The 25,116-nt window shown below is 47.6% G+C and overlaps 1 protein-coding gene across 2 annotated transcripts in view; it reads left to right on the plus strand.

Annotated features, from left to right (window-relative positions):
• The window catches only part of ttyh2 (tweety family member 2), a 162,614-nt gene that overhangs the window by 23,165 nt on the left and 114,333 nt on the right, over positions 1-25,116 (plus strand). The window contains exon 2 of one of the 2 annotated variants that reach the window (XM_038776652.1): positions 19,281-19,453. The exons of the other annotated variant lie outside the window; for it this stretch is intronic. Within the exon in view, the coding sequence (XP_038632580.1) occupies positions 19,281-19,453 (173 nt within the window). The remainder of the gene's footprint in view (positions 1-19,280; positions 19,454-25,116) is intronic. 2 annotated transcript variants of the gene reach the window in all.

The raw sequence follows: 25,116 nt of genomic DNA on the forward strand, positions 1-25,116 counted from the left end.
ACAGCAGTAGAGGGGAACACTCCCTTGTTTCTTGATTTTGAACTCTGGAAGATGAGAGGTAATTATTTCCGCTCTGGGTGATAACAACAACAACACAGTCAAGGGCTGGAATTTTCAACACCCAAGCTGGTGAGGTGCTGAAATCTCCATTCGCGTCGGTGGGATCGGAAGATCTCGCCAAAGTGAAGGGCCAGGAGGTTGCAGCCAACGTGAAGGGCCAGGAGGTTGCAGCCAACGTGAAGGGCCAGGAGGTTGCAGCCAACGTGAAGGGCCAGGAGGTTGCAGCCAACGTGAAGGGCCAGGAGGTTGCAGCCAACGTGAAGGGCCAGGAGGTTGCAGCCAACGTGAAGGGCCAGGAGGTTGCAGCCAACGTGAAGGGCCAGGAGGTTGCAGCCAACGTGAAGGGCCAGGAGGTTGCAGCCAACGTGAAGGGCCAGGAGGTTGCAGCCAACGTGAAGGGCCAGGAGGTTGCAGCCAACGTGAAGGGCCAGGAGGTTGCAGCCAACGTGAAGGGCCAGGAGGTTGCAGCCAACGTGAAGGGCCAGGAGGTTGCAGCCAACGTGAAGGGCCAGGAGGTTGCAGCCAACGTGAAGGGCCAGGAGGTTGCAGCCAACGTGAAGGGCCAGGAGGTTGCAGCCAACGTGAAGGGCCAGGAGGTTGCAGCCAACGTGAAGGGCCAGGAGGTTGCAGCCAACGTGAAGGGCCAGGAGGTTGCAGCCAACGTGAAGGGCCAGGAGGTTGCAGCCAACGTGAAGGGCCAGGAGGTTGCAGCCAACGTGAAGGGCCAGGAGGTTGCAGCCAACGTGAAGGGCCAGGAGGTTGCAGCCAACGTGAAGGGCCAGGAGGTTGCAGCCAACGTGAAGGGCCAGGAGGTTGCAGCCAACGTGAAGGGCCAGGAGGTTGCAGCCAACGTGAAGGGCCAGGAGGTTGCAGCCAACGTGAAGGGCCAGGAGGTTGCAGCCAACGTGAAGGGCCAGGAGGTTGCAGCCAACGTGAAGGGCCAGGAGGTTGCAGCCAACGTGAAGGGCCAGGAGGTTGCAGCCAACGTGAAGGGCCAGGAGGTTGCAGCCAACGTGAAGGGCCAGGAGGTTGCAGCCAACGTGAAGGGCCAGGAGGTTGCAGCCAACGTGAAGGGCCAGGAGGTTGCAGCCAACGTGAAGGGCCAGGAGGTTGCAGCCAACGTGAAGGGCCAGGAGGTTGCAGCCAACGTGAAGGGCCAGGAGGTTGCAGCCAACGTGAAGGGCCAGGAGGTTGCAGCCAACGTGAAGGGCCAGGAGGTTGCAGCCAACGTGAAGGGCCAGGAGGTTGCAGCCAACGTGAAGGGCCAGGAGGTTGCAGCCAACGTGAAGGGCCAGGAGGTTGCAGCCAACGTGAAGGGCCAGGAGGTTGCAGCCAACGTGAAGGGCCAGGAGGTTGCAGCCAACGTGAAGGGCCAGGAGGTTGCAGCCAACGTGAAGGGCCAGGAGGTTGCAGCCAACGTGAAGGGCCAGGAGGTTGCAGCCAACGTGAAGGGCCAGGAGGTTGCAGCCAACGTGAAGGGCCAGGAGGTTGCAGCCAACGTGAAGGGCCAGGAGGTTGCAGCCAACGTGAAGGGCCAGGAGGTTGCAGCCAACGTGAAGGGCCAGGAGGTTGCAGCCAACGTGAAGGGCCAGGAGGTTGCAGCCAACGTGAAGGGCCAGGAGGTTGCAGCCAACGTGAAGGGCCAGGAGGTTGCAGCCAACGTGAAGGGCCAGGAGGTTGCAGCCAACGTGAAGGGCCAGGAGGTTGCAGCCAACGTGAAGGGCCAGGAGGTTGCAGCCAACGTGAAGGGCCAGGAGGTTGCAGCCAACGTGAAGGGCCAGGAGGTTGCAGCCAACGTGAAGGGCCAGGAGGTTGCAGCCAACGTGAAGGGCCAGGAGGTTGCAGCCAACGTGAAGGGCCAGGAGGTTGCAGCCAACGTGAAGGGCCAGGAGGTTGCAGCCAACGTGAAGGGCCAGGAGGTTGCAGCCAACGTGAAGGGCCAGGAGGTTGCAGCCAACGTGAAGGGCCAGGAGGTTGCAGCCAACGTGAAGGGCCAGGAGGTTGCAGCCAACGTGAAGGGCCAGGAGGTTGAAGCCAACGTGAAGGGCCAGGAGGTTGCAGCCAACGTGAAGGGCCAGGAGGTTGCAGCCAACGTGAAGGGCCAGGAGGTTGCAGCCAACGTGAAGGGCCAGGAGGTTGCAGCCAACGTGAAGGGCCAGGAGGTTGCAGCCAACGTGAAGGGCCAGGAGGTTGCAGCCAACGTGGAGGGCCAGGAGGTTGCAGCCAACGTGGAGGGCCAGGAGGTTGCAGCCAACGTGAAGGGCCAGGAGGTTGCAGCCAACGTGAAGGGCCAGGAGGTTGCAGCCAACGTGAAGGGCCAGGAGGTTGCAGCCAACGTGAAGGGCCAGGAGGTTGCAGCCAACGTGAAGGGCCAGGAGGTTGCAGCCAACGTGAAGGGCCAGGAGGTTGCAGCCAACGTGAAGGGCCAGGAGGTTGCAGCCAACGTGAAGGGCCAGGAGGTTGCAGCCAACGTGAAGGGCCAGGAGGTTGCAGCCAACGTGAAGGGCCAGGAGGTTGCAGCCAGCGTGAAGGGCCAGGAGGTTGCAGCCAACGTGAAGGGCCAGGAGGTTGCAGCCAACGTGAAGGGCCAGGAGGTTGCAGCCAACGTGAAGGGCCAGGAGGTTGCAGCCAAAGTGAAGGGCCAGGAGGTTGCAGCCAAAGTGAAGGGCCAGGAGGTTGCAGCCAAAGTGAAGGGCCAGGAGGTTGCAGCCAGCGTGAAGGGCCAGGAGGTTGCAGCCAGCGTGAAGGGCCAGGAGGTTGCAGCCAGCGTGTAGGGCCAGGAGGTTGCAGCCAGCGTGAAGGGCCAGGAGGTTGCAGCCAAAGTGAAGGGCCAGGAAGTCGCAGCCAAAGTGAAGGGCCAGGAGGTCGCAGCCACCGTGAAGGGCCAGGAGGTCGCAGCCACCGTGAAGGGCCAGGAGGTCGCAGCCACCGTGAAGGGCCAGGAGGTCGCAGCCACCGTGAAGGGCCAGGAGGTCGCAGCCACCGTGAAGGGCCAGGAGGTCGCAGCCACCGTGAAGGACCAGGAGGTCGCAGCCACCGTGAAGGGCCAGGAGGTCGCAGCCACCGTGAAGGGCCAGGAGGTCGCAGCCACCGTGAAGGGCCAGGAGGTCGCAGCCACCGTGAAGGGCCAGGGCGTTGCAGCCACCGTGAAGGGCCAGGAGGTCGCAGCCACCGTGAAGGGCCAGGACGTCGCAGCCACCGTGAAGGGCCAGGAGGTTGCAGCCACCGTGAAGGGCCAGGAGGTTGCAGCCACCGTGAAGGGCCAGGAGGTTGCAGCCAACGTGAAGGGCCAGGAGGTTGCAGCCACCGTGAAGGGCCAGGAGGTTGCAGCCACCGTGAAGGGCCAGGAGGTTGCAGCCACCGTGAAGGGCCAGGAGGTTGCAGCCACCGTGAAGGGCCAGGAGGTTGCAGCCACCGTGAAGGGCCAGGAGGTTGCAGCCACCGTGAAGGGCCAGGAGGTTGCAGCCACCGTGAAGGGCCAGGAGGTTGCAGCCACCGTGAAGGGCCAGGAGGTTGCAGCCACCGTGAAGGGCCAGGAGGTTGCAGCCACCGTGAAGGGCCAGGAGGTTGCAGCCACCGTGAAGGGCCAGGAGGTTGCAGCCAGCGTGAAGGGCCAGCAGGTTGCAGCCACCGTGAAGGGCCAGGAGGTTGCAGCCAACGTGAAGGGCCAGGAGGTTGCAGCCGGCGTGAAGGGCACAGGAGGTTGCAGCCGGCGTGAAGGGCCAGGAGGTTGCAGCCGGCGTGAAGGGCCAGGAGGTTGCAGCCACCGTGAAGGGCCAGGAGGTTGCAGCCAACGTGAAGGGCCAGGAGGTTGCAGCCAACGTGAAGGGCCAGGAGGTTGCAGCCAAAGTGAAGGGCCAGGAGGTTGCAGCCAACGTGAAGGTTGCAGCCAAAGTATTGAAGCTTGGATCTCCTTCAGCTAAATGGGTCAGCAGCACATCAAATGTGGGATCTGTAGTTTAATATCATTGCTTGACCAGTGTAAATCTAAAATAAAAAGGTTCTTGTGTTTCACCCTGCCTGACCGAAATGCATTTACTTTGCCAAATGTTCATTTACAAAGCTTTTTAATGGAGGTGCTTTAAAAGGTTGCTGTAATTCTGCGAGACCCTCTAGGGCAGGGGTGGGCAAACTACGGCCCGCGGGCCGCATGCGGCCCGCCAAAGGTATTTCTGCGGCCCACCAAGTCATTAAAAAAAAAAAAAAAAAAAAATTTTTTTTTTTTAAATTTTTTTTTTTTTTTTTTAAATTTTTTTTTAAGGTTAATGGGGGGGTGCTGTTGGGTTACTTACTGGTATAGGGTGGATACGTTGACTTGAGTAGGGTGATCATTGCTCGGCACAACGTCTAGGGCCGAAGGGCCTGTTCTGTGCTGTACTGTTCTATGTTCTATATGAGGCGCCCAGAATCATAACCAGGTGAAGTAATTATTTTACTTAATATACTATGCGGCCCTTTGTGAATTGTGAATTTCTGAATGTGGCCCTTGCACGGAAAAGTTTGCCCACCCCTGCTCTAGGGTGACCGCAGCCGGCCACACAGTTCTTCCTTTTCAGCATTTGCCTGTTGTTGAGGACATTTAGAGCTTTTGCGTACTGACACTGATATGTCACAACACTATAAAGCCTAAATGAATCACATTGGTGATGAAGTATGCATTAAAAAGCTGTTGCAAGTATATTCCGTTTCTATTAATTTGAAAAACACATGCCGATGCCAACTTGAGTATAATTGACTCCCCATTTCATTTACTACACCAGAAGCTTTAATGAATATAGAAATAATTTATTCATGTTATGCAGGAATCTTCATTTTAAATCATCTTGTAAAGTTAATAGTGCTGCCAGGAGCAGCAGAGAATTCTGATCAGGCTTGGAAGATTAAATGTGAAGCAAGCATCCAGAGGTGTTCACATAGCATAAAAGGGAAACGGGAAAAATGCGAGGAAAGAAAGCTTCAAGCTATTGGTACAGTTTAAATAACATTAGCCTAAATAATATGATATATTGTGTTTTCTTAGCGTATCTTTGCACCCACATTTCTTTACCCTTTTGGGGGATAAGGGGTGGAGAGTTACCGTTTGCTTCTCTCATGGACCTTTGATCTAATCCCAGGGATTAGATTTTGTTTGAGACTTGAGTAATTTTGACATCCAAAATTTAGTTTGTGCTAAAAATCTGTTTTTTGTTTGAGCAGAGTGCCCAAAAATATCTTGTTTGGAAAAGCGTTTGATTACAAGTTAATTGCCACAAATTCTAAACCTTCCCACTGGGTGATTGTCCATCTGCATGAAAATGGGGAAAAAGATGACCCGGGGACCAGATTTATCCTGGCTGTGGACCAAGTAATTACATTTAATTTTAACCGATTAAGTGTGTCCCGAGTTCCGTATGGGAAATAACTGTCCTCCCACCCTGCCTCAGTGTGCCAGACTGCCGAAGAATATTTTGAAGGTAGAATATTTTGAAGGTTTTGAATTTCTTACTTAGCAACAACGTAAAATATGAGCTCTAAGCTGCAACTGGTTTGGAGCCTCGCAGTATAGGGGTGATTATTGAAGAACCTAATTTTTATTTTTTTGGTACTTGAGTACGCCTACAACCTGCTGGCCTTTTAAGATTCCAGTGGAGCTTCTGGACAGCTAAAAAGCTCCCCGTCTGCTGATTGTCATAATATCCACTCATGTATATAATGAGGTGCAGACAGGCAGTGATTGACACACAGGATGTCCAGTAAGCACACAGCACAGTGCAGCCAATCACCAGACAGGACACTGCCACTATAAAGCCAGAGGGCACTAGGTTTCCCGCTCTCTCTGGACCCAGCCACTGAGACAGTCGGAGTCCACGAGCTAGCCAGTGCAAACACCATGCGGTAGCTAGTAAGTCTGGTCAGGCTAGTACTAGGTCTCCAGTCAGTTCAGTATAGTGTTGACCCACAGCTGAGCATGTATATTAGTTATATGGTTGAATAAAATCGTGTTGGATCTTCTACAGTATCAGAGGTCTGTTTCTCATCACACTGCATCAAGTGCAGTCCATGTCGAACCAACCTGCCTAACACATCACTAATGACAACTGGCTTTGTTGTTAATTGGTTGTACACATTTTGCGTGACCTATTTAACCTTGATTCTGAAAATCTGCTTATCCAGCGAGCCTTTGATGGAGCAAAAATCCAGGGGGAGCTGCAACCTGAAAAGGTTAATCTGGAACTGTGACCTTTCTCCTCCCATTTGCAATTGGCTCATTAACCGGGATGGGTTGAAGGCTGCTCGGGAATAAACTGTGAATGAGCCGAGCTGGGGAATAAAGTTTTATCATTAGTGCATTATGTGTTCACAGTACAATATTTTTCACAAAGGCAATTAAATGCATGAGAATGAATCATTGCAATTCAGTGCCAAATAATACACTCCAGCAAGATGCAAATAATCTGTAGGTGTAGTAATCAGCAAAAGCAGTTTGATTTCCCTCCCTTAAAGCCTCTCCCCCAGAACTGGCCAAATCCCTGGATTCTTTTGCAGCACAATAGTTTAGAAAGATTTCTCCCCTGACGTCCGCTGGTGGCCATGAGCTGAGTGGTGGCACAAAAGGTAGCTCTCGCATAAAATCTTCGACTATGGCCTTCTAATCTCAGCAAACGGGCACCAAATGTACCTACAATCCCCCGGCTACCGCACGGACGAGAACAATGGGAAAAGTCAGCCGCCCAGCCGGAAAAGGCAGCAAAGATGAGGGAGGGAAACCTCAGCCACAGAGCTGGCAGCCAAATGTGGTTGCACAGAACCAGGGAAGGGTCGACACCACAGAGTTCCCAGCGCAGACCCAGGCGCCGATGGAAAGCTTTATGGGCTTCCTCACTTCAAGAGCTCCATCGGTACCACAAGTGATTAGCACTGTAGCTTCACAGCGCCAGGGTCCCAGGTTCGATTCCCTGCTGGGTCATTGTCTGTGTGGAGTCTGCACGTTCCCCCGTGTCTGTGTGGGTTTCCTCCGGGTGTTCTGGTTTCATCCCACAGTCAAAGGACGTGCAGATTAGGTGGATTGGCCATGATAAATTGCCCTTAGTGTCCAAAAAGGTTAGGAGGGGTTATTGGGTTCCGGGGATAGGGTGGAAGTGAGGGCTTAAGTGGGTCGGTGCAGACTCGATGGGCCGAATGGTCTCCTTCTGCAGTGTATGTTCTATACACCAGGAGGAATTGAAGAGACCTCCTGCCAGCTGTCATAACAGCAGTGGAAACTGTGCCGACCCCTCAGGAGGGGAGCAATGGCCAAGATGGAGCAGAGGCTAGAGGCCCAGGAGACAACGGCAACAGACCTTGGGAAGGCCACCGTGGACCATGGATGGCAGTGCTCGAGGCCGAGGTTGTGAGCCTGATGAGAAAGGGCTAAGGGCGAAGGCGGATCCTGTTGGGGTGGAGGTCAGTTTTTCCACCCTGTGTCCTGGTGCGGCGGGGGGGGATCTGCTGGAGTTTTTTACACTCTTAAGGTGAAGTTTGAGTTGAGGGGAAGAATGGAAGGGTTCTACAATTTATAGGCTTTGTTTATTATGCACTTTCAAGAATTGGATGAAATCAAACATTGGGGGGGGGGGGGGGGGAGGGTGCGGTGGTGGAGTGTTAGGTTGGACTGTGTATGTTGTTGGTGACATGTATGGGTGGATGGTGGATTCCTGAATCTTTTCTTTGATGTCTGTATTTAAAATGTTGAGGGTTGTTTTGGGGGTTGGTGGGAAGAAGGAATTGTTGGCCAGGGGAATGACATTGCATTTGTTACCATTGACTGTTTTGTTGGTGGGTGTAAATTTGGGTGAAAACGTGAAGGAGGGGAATAAAAATATTTTAAAAAAAGAAAGGGCTAAGAGAAAAAGTCGACGACCAGGAGAGCAGATTGTGTCGACAGGACTTGTGAATCGTGGGGCTGCTGAAAAGGAACGGAGGGGACGAACCCAACGGAGTACGTAGTGGCGAGGCTCAGGAAGCTGGTTGGCGAGGAGGGCTTCACCAAGCCTCTGGAGGTAGATTGCGCCCACAGGCCCAAAGCGAGCAGGTTGGTGTACGGGAGTATAGCAGAGGAGGAGGCCACAGTGATGGGGGGATGGTAGAAAGAGAGGGCAGGCAACATCACCTGGATTGAAGGGAGCTCGCAAATAGTGACGAAGGAGCGGGGAGGAGAACCATCCATGCGGGCTAAACCGGGAAAATGGACCTACCCACCCTCCTTCAAACTCCAGGGGGAAAACGGGACATTGTCTTTCTCCCACTCCCCTCCAAAACAGCAAAACGGCAGCGAGGGTAGGGGGTCCCAGCAACGTATATGAATGCAAGGACAAATCTGGATGCAACTGCTACCGCTAAGCTGTAGGAGCCCCAGGCCGAACCCTTCACAATACTGTAGAAACAAACACATACAATGTGTAAAATAGTACTGGGACCTCAGTCACGGCCATGGTGACATGTTTCGTTGGTTTCATTGTCAACTTCTATTACCTGTTTTTGTATTGTTCTTGTCTGCAAATTTCTGTTTTTAAATACAAATGTCAATAAAACATTATTTAAAGAAGAAAAGAAAGACTTCTCTCCCTGGATGTGAGGTGGAAAGCCTCCTGAAATATATTGCATCCAATCCAGATGTGCGAGCATCACGTTAGATGCTGTGTGCTATTAACATCATGGTGATGATGAGTGCGCAACTCTTCTCCTGTTTTTGGCAGGCTCTGCAATTTGGACCCCAGATGGTCTGGATCATCATTATTGCTCTGAGGGTTCGTTCTAAATCCTGCACCACACACCAGTCGTTACTTCCTGTTTGGTTATGGAACATGAACACCAATGCGTTATGCACAGTAGACCTGTTGAAACTGAGCCAAACACTGTCAGATATCACTCGCCAAGGAAGGCATTTCTTATTGAAAGCAAGGTCATAACTGTTCGTCTGTGCGTCATCTCCCAACCATTTTTATTGTACCAACATCAATGTGGCAAGCGAGTGACTGGAGTTACAACAGTAAACATCAGTTACTGATTATTTTTGAGCCTATGTTGGCGTAAAGTCAGTACTTGATGGTGAGCCCAGTGATCGTGGTGTCCATGAAATGTGCAAAAGAGTTGATGCTTGTCTTTTCAAGTCCTTGGTTTGTTTTTTTTGGCAGTTAATATTCAAAATATAAACCAAAAGTACTTCTCTCTCTCTCTATCTGAATTTACCTATCTGCATCTCTGCCCTTACTTGCCTCTCTGCGGTCCAGTGTTTTTCCTACCGGATTTTCTTTCCTATGTTGATACCAAGATTAAATCTGATGTGGAGATGCCGGCGTTGGACTGGGGTGAGCACAGTAAGAAGTCTTACAACACCAGGTTAAAGTCCAACACCACCATTACACGTGGTAACACCACCCACCAGGTACGCAGCACATATTCGTGCGACTCGACCAATGTAGTCTTCCTCTTACGCTGCAGAATAGGATGTCCCGAAGCGTGGTACATTGGCGAGACCATGCAGACACTGCGACAAAGAAAAAACGGGCATCGTGCGACAATCACCAGGCAGGAATGTTCCCTTCCAGTCGGGGAACACTTCAGCAGTCAAGGGCATTCAGCCTCTGATCTCCGGGTAAGCGTTCTCCAAGGCGGCCTTCAGGACACGCGACAACGCAGAATTGCCGAGCAAAAACTTATAGCTAAGTTCCGCACGCATGAGTGCGGCCTCAACAGGGATCTTGGATTCATGTCGTATTCCATCCACCCCCCACCATCTGGCCTGGACTTGCAAAATCCCACCAACTGTTCTGGCTTGAGACAATTCACACCTCTTTAACCTGTGATTATCCCTCTCCCTGGATCTGTAATGATTTGATTACCTGCAAATGCTCGCATTCCAAGCATTGTCCAGCATCTCTGACTTTGTCTATATAAATGTTTCTGGAACATACCTCTCCATTCACCTGAGGAAGGAGCTGCGCTCCGAAAGCTCGTGTTTGAAACAAACCTGTTGGACTTTAACCTGGTGTTGTAAGACTTCTTACCAAGATTAAATCTTGCAGGGGAAAAATTTAATTGCCAATAAATGTAGGTGATGTGTTGAAATGGAGAAGCAGTTGTGGTCCATGGGTTGAGGGATGACATTCAATGGGAGGAATGGCCTTCCTCCTTGATTTCTCAACGTTATATAACAAAGTAAATACGTGCACCAATGGAGCTCAGAGTCCTTGGATGGGGCAAGAGCATTGTTTTCCTTGCTTGCTCTCTTTGTACTACAGTAGTCCCCCTTTATAACGCGGGTGTTGGGGTCCAAGACAGCCACCCGCGTTGCATCCGAGCCGCGGATATCCACGATGGGGGTTTTAAATTTATTTAAAAATCTATGCTAGCGCTTCCCCTTGTGAGTCTACGGGGGGCGGGGGGAGAGGTCAGACCCCCGTAGACTCACAATGGGAAGCGCTAGCATAGCTTTTTAAATAAATTTAAAACCCCCATCGTGGATCTAATTAAAACAGTGTCAATTTCAGCGGCCGGAGAGGGAAGCTGCTCTCTCACTGAAACAATCAGCCGGCCGCTGAAATTGACACTGCCGGCTGCTCTCTCCCTCCAATCAGAAACATTAAAACTTAAAAGTTGGATTGGAGGGAGAGAGCAGCGGGCAGTGTCAATTTCAGCGGCCGGCTGATTGTTTCAGTGAGAGAGCAGCTTCCCTCTCCGGATCAAAGTGAGCCGGCCGCTGAAATTGACACAACTGACAGTTGGGGTCCATAAGCCCCCCCGCGGTATATCGCGAACCGCGGTATTGCGGAGCGCGGTATAACGGGGGACTACTATTCCACACAGCGAATTAAGTAGAAAGTCATGACATTATATGGAAGTATGGAATGATATGCAATGGAGAAGTTTTGGACAGATGGCACCAGAGATATTGTGTATTCAAAGATGGGCAAAATACATCAGGGTTTGAAACGATCTTGCTCAGCTCCCTCAAATTGGAGGGCTCCTTATTTTTTTAATCCCTTTATCGTTCCCCCCCCCCCCCCCCCAAATTTAAGAAAAGAATTCCTTCAGTATGAGGTGAAAAATGGAAATTGAACTCTGTTACTGTGGTTATAATGCTGGTACCGGATGGTGAGGGCAGCAACTGAAAGGAAGTGATCACTTTGCTTCCATCAGTATCTTGGGAGCATGCAAGACGTAAATCTTCAAGGCATTCAAACTTCCGAGAAATGACGGTGTCAACTAATGGAGATGATTCTTGTTGAACAGTCTTGAAAGTTTTACCAAGTGCAATGAAATGTGATTATTTTTACATGGTAGTCAAGTCAATTTACTTTGAGTGCAATAAACTTTGTTTATCGGCTTGTAGAGCATTTAATATATAGAATCTGCTTTCAAGATTGTATTGTAACAAAATTGTAACAGTCGAGCTGTGACTTTGTAAAATAACATTGAAATAATGGTGTAGAATATTTAGCAATGTCCACTTTCAAAATTAAGTGCCAATGGGGGGGGGGGGGGGGTCTCGTGATGAGTGCAGGGGTGGCTCTGTTTTTGTGAACTCTGGCTCCACACCTCTTTTTTAATTCTTTATTTTTTGTACTGTGCATTCCATAATTTCTTTTTGGGATATATGTCTTATGTCCCTGGATGATCCTGGTTGGGGTTGGGTGGTAAAGAGCCAAGTTCAATCAGTGAGAATCCTCGTTTGATTGAGGAGGTCAGAGATAATAATCTTTATTATTGTCACAAGTAGGCTTCCATTAACACTGCAATGAAGTTACTGTGTGAAGCCCCTAGTCGCCACGCTCCGGCATCTGTTTGGGTACACTGAGGGAGAATTCAGAATGTCCACTTCACCTAATAAACACTTCTTTCGGGACTTGTGGGAGGAAACCGGAGCACCCGGAGGAAACCCACGCAGACACGAACGTGCAGACTCCACACAGACAGTGACCCAAGCGGGTATGGAACCTGGGATCCTGTGAAGCAACTGTGCTAACCACTGCAGATGGGGTCCAGCTTGCAGTGTGGGTTATGCTGGTGAGTGGCCCTGCGCCTCGGCAGTGCGACATGCATCAGCCCATTGTGAATGATAACTTGGATGATCTTGGTTCTGTGCTGCTCAATTACGGTGCTCACTTTGAACTGCAAAGTGTTTTTGAGAGAAGGTTTGACGGAGCACATTGATCTGCTCTTCGAGGCCTGGGATCAAGGGCTGGCCCTGACCTCTGCTCATAGGCTGTCTTGCCTTGTTGTGAGGTGTTTGGAGATGGCTGGGCATGTTGAGAGCCCCCCCCCCCCTCCCCGCGCGTGCATGCGCCCCGGCCTGGGTGTCAGGGTGATAATGTGGCGGAGCTGAAGATATTTTGTTCAATGGAACTTCTGAGAGATTCTGAGTACTGTTTGACAATCCTGGAATGGCCACAGCCCTGCCAAACTACATAGATGGTGTTCTTAACCTGCACTTTATCATTAATTCTGGACTTTGCGCCCTTCTGATTGTGGTGTTGATTTCATGGTGTTGCCTTTTCTCCTGCCAAGGTGTACGATGTGTAAGCACATGGGTGAGGGTTAAAAGTGATATATGTGGTTTGTGCATATTCTTATCCTTTTTTAAAAATGTGCTGTAATCCTCGCGCAAATGAGAAAGGAGTGTATTTTAGCCACCCAATATCTCATTTATAGCGAAGATGAGTGGAGCCACGGTGAGGTGATGGGTGGGTGGTTGGTGTTATTAGTCCTCACTTGGATTGAGGATATCCCCCACTTACAGCTAATAGTTTTGGGGTTTCATTTACCTCTTTTTTGTTTTGTTGTTTATTTTCTGGTGTTGCATTTTGAGAATCCGTACTTATCTCCTTTGAAGGCCTGTGTGTCTTGGAGAGAACTGGGTACCGTCTGATCCTTAAGGTGTTTTTGTCATTTTGGGGGCTATTGTTGTCGGGGAAATGAGTCATGGCGAATGCCCTGGTGTGGCCGGTTTATCCCTGTTTGATTTGTTGAAGCGAGAGTGTATGCTGTGTCTCTGTCTTGTCAGAGCTCTTCTTTGGTTTGGGGGTAAGCTTTGGGTGCCCTCCTCCAGGTGGTCTTATATATTGGTACCCCTTCCCCCACCCATATCTGGGTGTCTTCACAATTCTTCTCGGTTGAGACGAATGTGATTTTTTCTGGTGTTTGTGGGTTGGTACACTGCCCTGGGTCTGGTTAGTGAGATGCAGGGCTGGCTGAGTGGTGCGTCCTGGCATGTAAGGGGTGCCCTGGGGGTATTGACTCCTTTGTCTGAGTATGCTCGACGAGGCCAGGTCCAGTGCTGTGTTTGATATCCTTTTGCCCCCAAATGCTTGGGACGTCCCTTCTTGAAAGCACTTATTAAGGAACTCCTGAGAGGCGGAGCGTTTTGATGTGTTTGAATATCCTTGGGTTGGTATCCTGTTGCCCCCCCCCCCCATGTGGTTGACTTCTCCATCCGTGGGGGTGGGTGTGTGCCAGAGGAATACGGACTTCTGGTTGCATCTTGGTCCTCTTTTATCCTGAGACCTTTTGCTCCTGATAGTGCTCTTTTTATCCTGTCCTGTTTAATGCGTTGGGAAGTGCTGACTGCACTGACCATAATCCAGATTTATAGCTGCTGGTCCTCTCTGCATAAACGTGAAATAATGAGCGTTCTGTACTGAACTCGAGAGTGAGATTATGTGGAGCTGTGATTATTATTAGAGATATTATTATCTCTGACCTCCTCAATATCCTTCTAGAACTGGGGTTCTCACCTATTTTCTTTGCATTTTTCTATTTTTGTTTTGGTGGGGTTTAAGATCCATGATTGGCTTCTGCAGGGGTACAGATGGGTACTTTATTTTTGTGTTGAGCTGCATCATTCCTGTGCTTCTGTTAAAGTGAAACACTTTGATTAAAAATGCTTTAAAAAAAAATAAATGTACCAATGCTGCCCTGAGTTGTTAGCAAGTCAAAAGGATGCAGTTTCAGGCACTGCTGGGCTTTGAGACTGGGTGGGGTGTTTTTAAGATTTGTTTTTATAGTTCTCCTGTGGTAGATAACAAATGGATATGACAACCAAGTGTCAGACTGTTTATGCTGCTGATGGTGCACAAATCTGTGTCCCCCCCCCCCCCCCCCCTGCATTTAGCCTGGAACTATTGTGACCAATCTTTTTGTCTTTGTTTAAATCCAGTTTGCGTTGGTTTAAGACTGATCTGAGTCCCAATGCTGTGTCCTAATTCACAAATCAAGACGGAAATTCTTTGTTGTTGTGAATGAACAACGTTCTTAGACATGGAAAGATCTGTACTGCAAATCAATACTGAATACCAGTGAGAACTGAACAAAGCATGACAGTACGTTTATGCTTTATTGGTAAAATGTGAAGTGTTGGTAATTCTACCTATTCCTGCCTTATCCCCATAACCTTGCACATGCATTATTTTCAGGTAGCAATCCAATTCCCTTTTGAATTCAGTACTTTGACTGAAGCTGCCTCCACCACCCTCTTGGGAAGTTTGTTCCAGACTCCAACCACCCTCTGGGTGAAAAGTCTTTCTCATCAGTTTAGCATGTACTCCTTTTGCCAATTGTTTTAAATCTGTGCCCTCTAGTTCTTGATTGGGGGCGGGTTCCATCATTGGGAGTAGTGTGTACCTTTCTGCAAAGTCTGTCCCTTGCTCACACGTTTGCTCTGAGCGTCTCGTGCCAGATGAATGTGTTTTTCCTTCAGTAATCTGCTCTCGGCGAGCCTATTCTCTTGCTGGAAGGAAGCAGTGTCAATGTTCAGCCTGTCCTCTTTCATGTCTTGCTTGCGCTATTCTCGATGTTACAATTCTCATAGGGACCAACACGTTTGAAAAAGATGTTTGAATTTCCAGTGACTGCTCGGGAGGGTCACACAACAAGGTTTCAAGTTTTAAGACAATAACTGTAACACAATTAGATGCAGAGGCTGTTTAGCACAGGGCTAAATCGCTGGCTTTGAAAGCAGACCAAGGCAGGCCAGCAGCACGGTTTGATTCCTGTACCAGCCTCCCCGAACAGGCGCTGGAATGTGGCGACTAGGGGCTTTTCACAGTAACTTCATTTGAAGCCTACTTGTGACAATAAGCGATTTTCATTTCATTTCATTTCAGATGGTCCAAAAGTTGTTGTTCTGATTGGGTATGCTGTTGATTTTATAGAATAGAGTTTTTAAAAAAATGAATGCAGAATAAACGGAGGATGCTGGAGATAAACAGTGAAAAGTTTATTCTGCATAGAGAGCCAGTAGGTTTTGAGTGTAAAACAGTTGGATTTAAGAAGGAAATAATTTCTCGACCCTTAAAGGCATTAAGGGGTATGGGGAGATGGTGTTGAGTTTCGGCTCAGCCATGATATTGAATTGTGGAGCACCAAGTGGCCGACTGTTTTCCATGTTTCTATGGCATTCAGCAACTGTTGCTGCATAGTAAAATCCTCACTTTGAGTCTTTTTAACAGATCCAGATCTCTCATTTGGGAATTGTTTTGAGGAGTATGTACAGCACTTGTGCAGCATTTATGGACTGATAAACTGGAACCACTGGCTATTCCAAGTTAGTAATAATTGGAACCAACTGTGCCTGTCATGGATTTTCCTCGCCACAGCAGTAGTACAAATTTCACAACACATAACAGGATGTGATATACCCAGCAACAGGTAGAAATCTGCCTAACCAACCTACAAAAGGCAGGATGAGGTGCCTTCCCGAGGAATGAGATTGACAGAGAGCATCAGATGTGTATCCCCTGTTAGTAGAAACAACTTATCTAGGCGATTGGCAGCACGGTAGCACAAGTGGATATCACTGTGGCTTCGCAGCGCCAGGGTCCCAGGTTCGATTCCCCGCTGGGTCACTGTCTGTGCGGAGTCTCCCCGTGTCTGTGTGGGTTTCCTCCGGGTGCTCCGGTGTCCTCCCACAGTCCAAAGATGTGCAGGCTAGGTGGATTGGCCATGCTAAATTGCCCTCAGTGTCCAAGGAAGTTGGGAGGGGTTTTGGGTTACGGGCATAGGGTGGAAGTGAGGGCTTAAGTGGGTCGGTACAGACTCGATGGGCCGAATGGCCTCCTTCTGCACTGTATGTTCTATGTTATCAGTGAGGCATATACATTCTAATTTTGGGATTTGAGGGGGGTAGATAGCCAAATAAACAGAAGACCGAATCAAAGGGGAATAAAGGTATAATTTTTAGGACCCTCCGAAGCAAGGGAGGCCAGCCTGGAGGCCAAGTTTTTCATTAACAGCCTTTAAGTCTTAGAGCCAAGGCAGTGTAAAGGGAGTTTACATATTGCTGGACCAGGAAAAGATATTTCCCAGACTTGACCATCAGCCGTGTATTGTTTGGTAATTATAAACTGGATTTAGCTTGTAGATCTATTTAGATTGAATGTTGTTAGGGGACAGGGGGAGGAAGTCTTAAGGAGTTCAAAGATTGTAGATCTATTTTGGAACAAGGGATACCTCCTACATAAACTGTGTGTGTGTTTAGGGGTTTATATACTTAAGTATCTTGGAGTAGTATAGTCCTGTTTGTGCATATTTATCTTGAATTTAATGAAAAGTCTTTAATGATTGCTACAGCCCCTCCCCATCCCCCTCCATTGGCAAACTGATGAGTCACCCCCTTGGGCACACAGCATGCATCACTTGTGTGATACATTTGTGGACTGCATATTGGCTGGTCTGATAGGGGTCAGTGGCTTGAAATGATTTAATAGCATAAAAGCTGTCCTGTTAGAATCATGTGCACAGGAAAGAGCTTCCCCTCTTCTAGAGATTTGTTTCTAAGTCATAGTCGTCAAAAGGAATGGTGTATGTCAGAGACGGCCACTTGTGTGAAGTAGATGGTGGGGAAAAATAATAGTCTCTGATACGTCAGTATAGTTTTCCTATTCTCTAATTGTTGCTTATTTGGCAGTGACATAAGTGCCTCCAGTTTTGCTGGGCTTTATGGAGTCGTGTTGCTCATCTAAATCTTGGGTGTGACAGGAATTTCTTCTCGGGGTTTCTACCTTCAGCTTGTTTGGTGCATGTAGTAAGCAAGTGAGTATTATTGTATAAAAGTATGATAAACAACAATGTTAAGGCGCAACATGCACAAAACAGCCAAATAAACAAATGCAGAGACATAACAAAGCGTCTTCCAAGAAAACTTAATCATTAAATTGTACAGCATGATATAAGAATCTAACCTCAACAGTCCCTCACCACTGGATTAGTCATCTAGTCTCTTTGTATGGGTAAGGTGAACAATGGAAAAGATGCACTGTAATATTGATATATTCCCTTTGTGGACATCTCGGATGCATGTCCAAAATCACACCCATGTTTTCGACATTACAATAGCCAGTAGACATATAATTGAAGTGGCGAGCATTAAGGCAGGTGATTTAGGGATGCAGCTACATAAACCATTAAAAGTTGGTGGAAAAGGCAAATAAGGACTTGGGCTTCGTTTCAAGCAGCTTTAAATGTTTAAAAAGTGACTAAACTCTGCTTCAGTTATACCGATCACTATATTTAAATAGGGTGTTCGATGTTAGGCAGCCTATTTCGTCCTTTCACTCTCTTACCCCCTCCCAACCCCCCCCCCCCCTTTCAGATTAACAACACCAATTGATACAAAGTGCAATGATTTGCCGATTGAAAGGATTGAGTCACGATGAGATAACATGAATACTTTGAGTTGTATTCTTGGAAAATGAAGGGTTATGTTGTGATGTGACTGAGGTGTTTTAATGATGAAGGGGGTTGAACTGGTCACCATGAAATGAATGTTCCCCTCCTGGGGTGCAATTAAGAAATGAGGGTCTAAGTTTAGTATTTTAAGCAGTGAATCCTCATCTTTGTTTTTTTTTCACGCCGGGAATCAATCTGATGAACCTTCACTGCGTGCCTCCAAGGCAGGTATATCCTTCCTTTAGGATGGAGACCAAAACTGTGCCCAGTATTTCAGGTGCGGTCTCATCAAAGCTTTGTACAAGTGCAGCAGGACTTCTCTTCAACCCCAGCCCCCTTGCTGGGGACCAAAGGCCAACACACCATCTATCCTTCCTAATTGCTTGCTGTACTGGCATGTTAACGTATTGTGTTTTATGCGCAAGGGCATCAAAACACTTCTGAACACCATTTTATAGTTTCTCACCATGTTTTTTAAAAAATGCACTGTTTTCCAAAGTGAATTGCTTCACATTTCAGGCAGCAGGGTAGCATGGTGGTTAGCATAAATGCTTCACAGCTCCAGGGTCCCAGGTTCGATTCCCGGCTGGGTCACTGTCTGTGTGGAGTCTGCACGTCCTCCCCCTGTGTGCGTGGGTTTCCTCCGGGTGCTCCGGTTTCCTCCCACAGTCCAAAGATGTGCGGGTTAGGTGGATTGGCTATGCTAAATTGCCCGTAGTGTCCTAATAAAAGTAAGGTTAAGGGGGAGGTTGTTGGGTTACGGGTATAGGGTGGATACGTGGGTTTGTGTAGGGTGATCATGGCTCGGCACAACATTGAGGGCCGAAGGGCCTGTTCTGTGCTGTACTGTTCTATGTATCTATGTATCTATGTATCTACATTGTAATTCATCTGCCACTTTCTTGTTCAGTTGCTGAACCTATCCATTTATCTCTTTTGCAGGCAACCCCCTCACCGATTTATCTCCTACCCATTTATGACTATATTTTATTTGTATTGACCACTGGTTTCGGCAATCAAAATGAAACACATTATATTCTGTGAAATTAATCTTCAAAATCATGAGCAGTTCTGAGGGTTTAAGTATCCAGGAAGGAGGTTACTGTGAAGTGGAACACACTGGCAGGTGAAATTAATTGTCAGTCACAAAGTTCAGCCCTTACGTGCTTGTAGTAAATCGCTTTAAAAGGCACTTTCTTCATAAAGTCCTTGGCACGCTTCTGACTTTCCAAAACTATCATCTTGGTGAATTCCCTCAATTGGTATTAATGTGAGAGCAATAATTTATAATTGTGCCAGCCATAAAATGAAGTGATGAATGCCAGATTGGTTTAAATGGTCCATCACAAGTAGAGTACATATTGACTGCTAACACCAGTGAGCGGAGTAATCTTTGTCCTGTCACTAATCTGGGAGTCTAAAAATTTGAATAATGAAGAACCTTTGCATTTACTAATAATTGAAGACATTGCCATGAAGTAAACAAATCTCTCATAACCATTTTGTTTAAAGTGTTGTCTTTCTTTGTATTTCCTCAGGCACTGATGTTTTTAGCTGCAATTGCTGCCGTTGGCTTGGCCCTCAACTTGATTTTCATTTTCATTTACTTGTTATGCCTCTGCTGCTGCAAGCGAACTGATGATGAGGAAATCAAGAGGCCACATTCGTGCTGTGTCATGTGGACGGCTGTGACTGCTGGCCTCGTCTGCTGGTAAGTAAAAGATATGAAAGTTGAAGTGAATCGAGGGGATTGTCCTGTTAGCCATTATATCAGATGCATTTTCCTCTTCACTGCGACCTGTCAAGCTCTGCGACCTGTTCAGCTCCCCCAACAAATATTTGCAGTGACAATACTTCTGCCAATTTAGATCCACTCAATAACGTTCAGTTTAAGAGTTAACTGTTAAAGGTAGCAATGACCTTTTTGCATTGTATCTGTAAAAGTGAATTTGTTACATTAACGGTATTGTTCAAAATTATGTGCATTCAGTAAGATATCCGTTAAATCTCCCTGTGGGTAAATGCACTTTAGGTTACACGTCTGATTTATTTTTGATATTGGTCAGTTTTGGTCTCTGCCGTTAACCTGTTGCAACTGATGTCAGTAGGCCGGAGAGAGGAGAATCAAACACTGATCCTATTCTGGATCACAAAGTACATTTGTATTTCTGGAGCAGAGTGGATTGATCTATGATTCCTTCTGTGGTGAACAGTATAATAGTAATCCATTATCATGCTTCATGGTATCGGGGCAGCACGGTGGCCTAGTGGTTAGCACAGCTGCCTCACGGCGCTGAGGTCCTAGATTCGATCCCGGCTCTGGGTCACTGTCCGTGTGGAGTTTGCACATTCTCCCCGTGTTTGCGTGGGTTTCGCCCCCACAACCCAAAAATGTGCAGAGTAGGTGGATTGGCCACGCTAAATTGCTCCTTAATTGGAAAAAATAATTGGGTAATCTAAATTTTAATAAATACAAAAAAATGCTTCTTGATATCATTGTCATTTGGAAAACGTAATCTAGGACACCAGAGGTTTTGGGCACTAGAGCTTGGTGTTAATTCATGTCTTCAGGAGAGAGAGAGAAAATTAGTAGAAGCAGAAAAAGGTTTTTCTCTCTTGCTGGTCTTCCCCTTTTTTTCTTTCCTTGAGCCTGTTAGAGACTTGGTTATTGTGGATGAGATTGATGAAGGTATGAACATCTGCATGGGTAATGGAATCCAACAATGTCCATATCTCTTGAGTAAAATAATAATTTGGCCGATGAATTGCTGTTGTTAGATTGACTTTGGTCAGTAGTTTGTGATATTGGGATATGGAACTATAAATAATGGGCAGACAGACAGCGGAGGAATAATTAATCCCTTCAGTACTGTTTTTTTTTGTTTCACAGGATGCAGGTGTTGATGGCTCGGCCACCATTTGTTGCCCATTCCTAGTTGCTCCTCTTCAGAAGGTGGTGGTGCGTCATCTTCATGAACTGATGCTCCATGTAGTGAAGGTATTCCCACAGTACTGTTAGGGAGCGAATACGAGAATTTTGACCAACATTGAAGAAATGGCAATATATTTCTAAGTCAGGGTGGTGTGTGATATAGAACATACAGTGCAGAAGGCAGCCATTTGGTCCATCGAGTCTGCAGCAACCCACTTACCCAATAACCCCTCCAAACCTTTTTGGATACTGAGGGCAATTTATCATGGCCAATCCACCTAACCTGCACATCTTTGGACTGTGGGAGGTAACCGGAGCACCCGGAGGAAACCCACGCAGAAACAGGGAGAATGTGCAGACTCCGCACATTCAGTGGCCCAGTGGGGAGTTGAACCTGGGACCCTGGCACTGTGAAGCCGCAGCGCTAGCCACTGTACTACTATGCTGATTTGGAGAGAGTAACGTTCCCACGGGCCTGTTCTATCGCCTTTGCTGTATCCAGTGCTCTCAACCATTTCTTGATCATATAGAGTGAATTAAAATGGCTGAAGACTGGCATCTGTGATGCTGGAGAACTTGGTAGGAGGCCGACAAGGATCATCCATCTTGGCACCTCTGACTAAAAGTAATTGCAAATGCTTCAGCCTTTCCTTTTGTACTCCCATGCTGGGCTCCACCATTATTTGACATTGAGGATGTTCATGGAGCCTCCTCCTCTTGTTAGTTGTTTAATTGTCTAGCATCATTCACAACTTGAGGTGACAGCTTTGATCTGGTATGTCTGGTGCTGCTTTTCTACACTCAATTGAACCATGGTTTACCCCCTGGCTTGTTGGTAATGGCAAAGTGATGGATATGCCAGACCACATGGTTATGGCATACAATTTTGCTGCTAAAGTTGATCCATAGCACGTGAGGGATGCTATGTTCTGATCTGTTGTGAATCTCATTTTTAAAAATGTGATAATTCCCACAACACAATGTGTCCTCATTGTGAAGATAACACTTCAGCTCCACAATTACTGTTCGGTCGTCACTCCTACCAATAATGTCATGGACTGACGTATCTGTGCCAGAAAGCTTGGTGAAGACGAGGTCATGTACGTTTTTCCCTTGTTAATTCACCTGGCATGTGGGTATTGTTGGCTAGGCCTAATTGCCCATCCCTAATTGCCCTTCAGAATGTGGCGTTGAGCTGCCATCATGAACCACTGCAGTCCATGTGGTAGATATACCCACAATGCTTAGTATGGGAGTTCCAGGATTTTGAACCAGCAACAGTGAAGGAATGGTGAGGTATTTCCAAGTCAGGATGGTGGGTGGCTTAGAAGGAAACTTGCAGGTGGTGGTGTTCCCAAATGTCTATTGACCTTGTCCTTCTAGATGGTAGAGGCCCTGGATTTTGAAGGTGTTGCCTAAGGAGCTTTGGTGAATTCCTAAAATGCATCTTGCACCACTGTGCATCATTAGTGTGAATGTTTGTGCGTGGGGTGCCAATCAAGCAGGCTCTTTTGCCCTAGGTGGTGTCACACTGTCGGAGTTTCACTATGGCTAGTCGAGTTTAGTTTCTCGTCAGAGGTAACCCCCAGTATGTTAATAGTGGGGGATTCCGCGATTGAACATGAAAGGTGATAGTTAGATTTTCTCTTGTTGGAGATGGAGGTTGTTCTCTCATCACTTGCTGCAGGTTCAGTCTGGCAGATATGTTCTTCAGGACTTGTCCAGCTCGGTCAGCACTGGTGCGACCGTACCTCTGGACAATGGATGTTGAAGTCCACACTCGGCACATTCAATGTTCAGGGCTCTCCGGGCCAATCCCTCTCAACTATGCATCATTGTCATCACGTCTGGTGGGTTGGTCCTGATGGTGGAGACAAGGACATACAACAATTTGTAACCTAGAGACAATGTTACGCTGTTACTGGGCCACACTGTTACTGGGATAGTCTGTCGGATCTCTCTTCCAATTTTAGTATAAGTTACCAGTGAGTAGAACGTTGCAATATTGACTGGACTTGATGTGCCTTTGTCATTGTCTAGGTCGATGCTTGGTAGTACCAACCTATTTTACTCTTGTAGCTTTTCGTACTGGCTTGCTAGGCTATTTCAGAGAGCTTTCCTCACTTTAAAAAAAAAGGTGATTTTAATGACCATGCATCAACCTGATTGAATCCAAGAAGGAATATTTGCACAGACAAACCAGGGCACAACATTTTTGACTCCGGTAGCAGTCTTAATGCATCAAACAAATTCTGTATGGGAGGGGAAGATAATGACTGAAATTATAGAACTGGCTGTGTAGTACTTTGAAACACCATAGATGTGCAAGGTACCATGTGAATGTATTTTTTTCTTCCATCCTACACTGCCATGCTTATGTAAATAAAATAAATCTCTCATTGAACTCTTATTGTGCTGGCATCCATTGATCTTGGCTTATCCTTTTGAGTATCTTTTAATGTGTCCCTTGCAGCGCAAGCTCTGGCTCTCTTCCATGAGCTTATTTATTACTTCATTCTTGAGTGTTTACTACTCTGTTTCTCAGCCTTCAATGCACCCTCTCTCAAATCAGCGCTCTCTTCCTCCCCCCCCCACCCCAGACCATGCCATATGCTGCTACTCCCCCCGCGCCCCCCCCCCCCCCCCCCCCCCAGACCATGCCATATGCTGCTACTCGTTCCACCAAAACTTTCAAATGACTTTCCATTCACCCAAGTTTCTCCATCCAGCACTACATTGCATCATCCAGCACTACATTGCATCATATCCCCTTCCTAAACTGCTATACTGAGCAGTTTGTCATTCATTTCCCAATCACATTTTGCCTGCTCACTTACATCACACACTCAATATCCCCATTTTATATGAACCTCAATGTTTGCACTAATTGACTTGCCGGACTAAAACTTCAAACTAAGCAAAAAGTTCCTTGTCTCATCTTCTCCAATTTCTCTGTCCTCACCTTCCTTAACCGAACCATTCACAAATTCCATACCTGCACAGTTACCCTCTCCCCAATGGATTATCACACAGACTTCCTTCTTGAAATCCCGCAGTCCATTTGATGTTGGGGAGTTCCAGCATTTTGACCCAGCGACAGTTAACAAACTGCAATATTTTTCCATGTCAGGATGGTGAGTAGCTTAGAGGGGAACTTGCAGGTGGTGGTGTTCCCATAAACCTGCTGCCCTTGTTCTTCTAGGTGGTGGTGGTCGCTAGTTTGAAAGGTGCTATTGAAGGAACGTTGACGAATTGCTACAATGTCTTTTGCAGATGGTATGCACTGTTAACCTGTGGTGGGGAGAATAACTGTTTATGGTGGTGGATAGGATGCCACTTACAGGTAGTTTGTGTTGGATGGTGTATATTGACTAAACTACACTCAACCAGGCAAATGGAGAGTACTCCATCTCACCCCTGTCTTGTACCTTGCAAATGGTCAGCAGGATTTGAGGAGTCAGGGGGTGCAAATGGTCAGCAGGTTTTGTGGAGTCGGGGGTGAGTTACTCAACCCACAATTCCTAGCCTCTGACCTGTTCTTGTAGACAAAGTATTTATATGGCTGGTCCAGTTCAGTTTCTGGGAAATGGTAGCCCGCAGGATGTTGTTGGCAGGGAATTCAGCGAACCAGTGAGTATTCGGAGAAAATGGTTTACTTCTCTCGTTGGAGATTGTCATTGCTTGGAAATTGTGGTGTGATTGTCACTTGTCACTGAGTAGCCCGAGTCTGAATGTTGTCCAGGTCTTGTGCAGGCACAGGCTATCGCCATATCTGAGGGGTTGCAAATGGTGCTGAAACCTGTGCGATTCTCAGTGAACATCACCACTTCTGACCTTGTGTTGGAGGAAAGGTCGTTGGTGAAGCAGCTAAAAATTCAGGTTGGATCCTAAGGTTAGTGTTGCTTTATTATGGTAGTGACACACAGACTCCTCCGAGGACAGCTGTTTAATTTACATAGGGAAATGTTTTGAGAGGAAATGTTTAAGGTGATGCGAGAGAGAATTCCCTAGGTGCCTCATTCAACCACATTTTCACCCTGCACTCCTGACCTGTGGTGTAATGTTTGAAGGTATAATTCCACAGAGGATATCAACTTTTATTTTCCTGCCGAAGTAACTCTTTCATTCTGCCATCCTACTGATTATCAATAGGCAGTATAATCCGAGAGCTATCGCAGCAAAATGCAATTTGATTGCATCCAGCTGTTCACTTCCAGCGAGGGATCACAAATTGAGAATGGAGCTGCTGGGCTTAGACTGAGATGGGGAAGAATTTCTTCTCCGAGTCACCAGTGTGTGAAATTCTCTTCTTTAGCGAGTGGTGGGGCTCGGTCATCGATTATACTCAAAACCGAGTTGGACAGATTGTTGATTTGAGAAGGGAGTCGAGTGTTGTGGAGACAGGCAGCAGGAAAGGGAAGTTAAGGCTCCAATCAGATCAG

This window comes from Scyliorhinus canicula, chromosome 18, assembly GCF_902713615.1.
Source record: "Scyliorhinus canicula chromosome 18, sScyCan1.1, whole genome shotgun sequence".
NCBI classification, from domain to species: domain Eukaryota; kingdom Metazoa; phylum Chordata; class Chondrichthyes; order Carcharhiniformes; family Scyliorhinidae; genus Scyliorhinus; species Scyliorhinus canicula.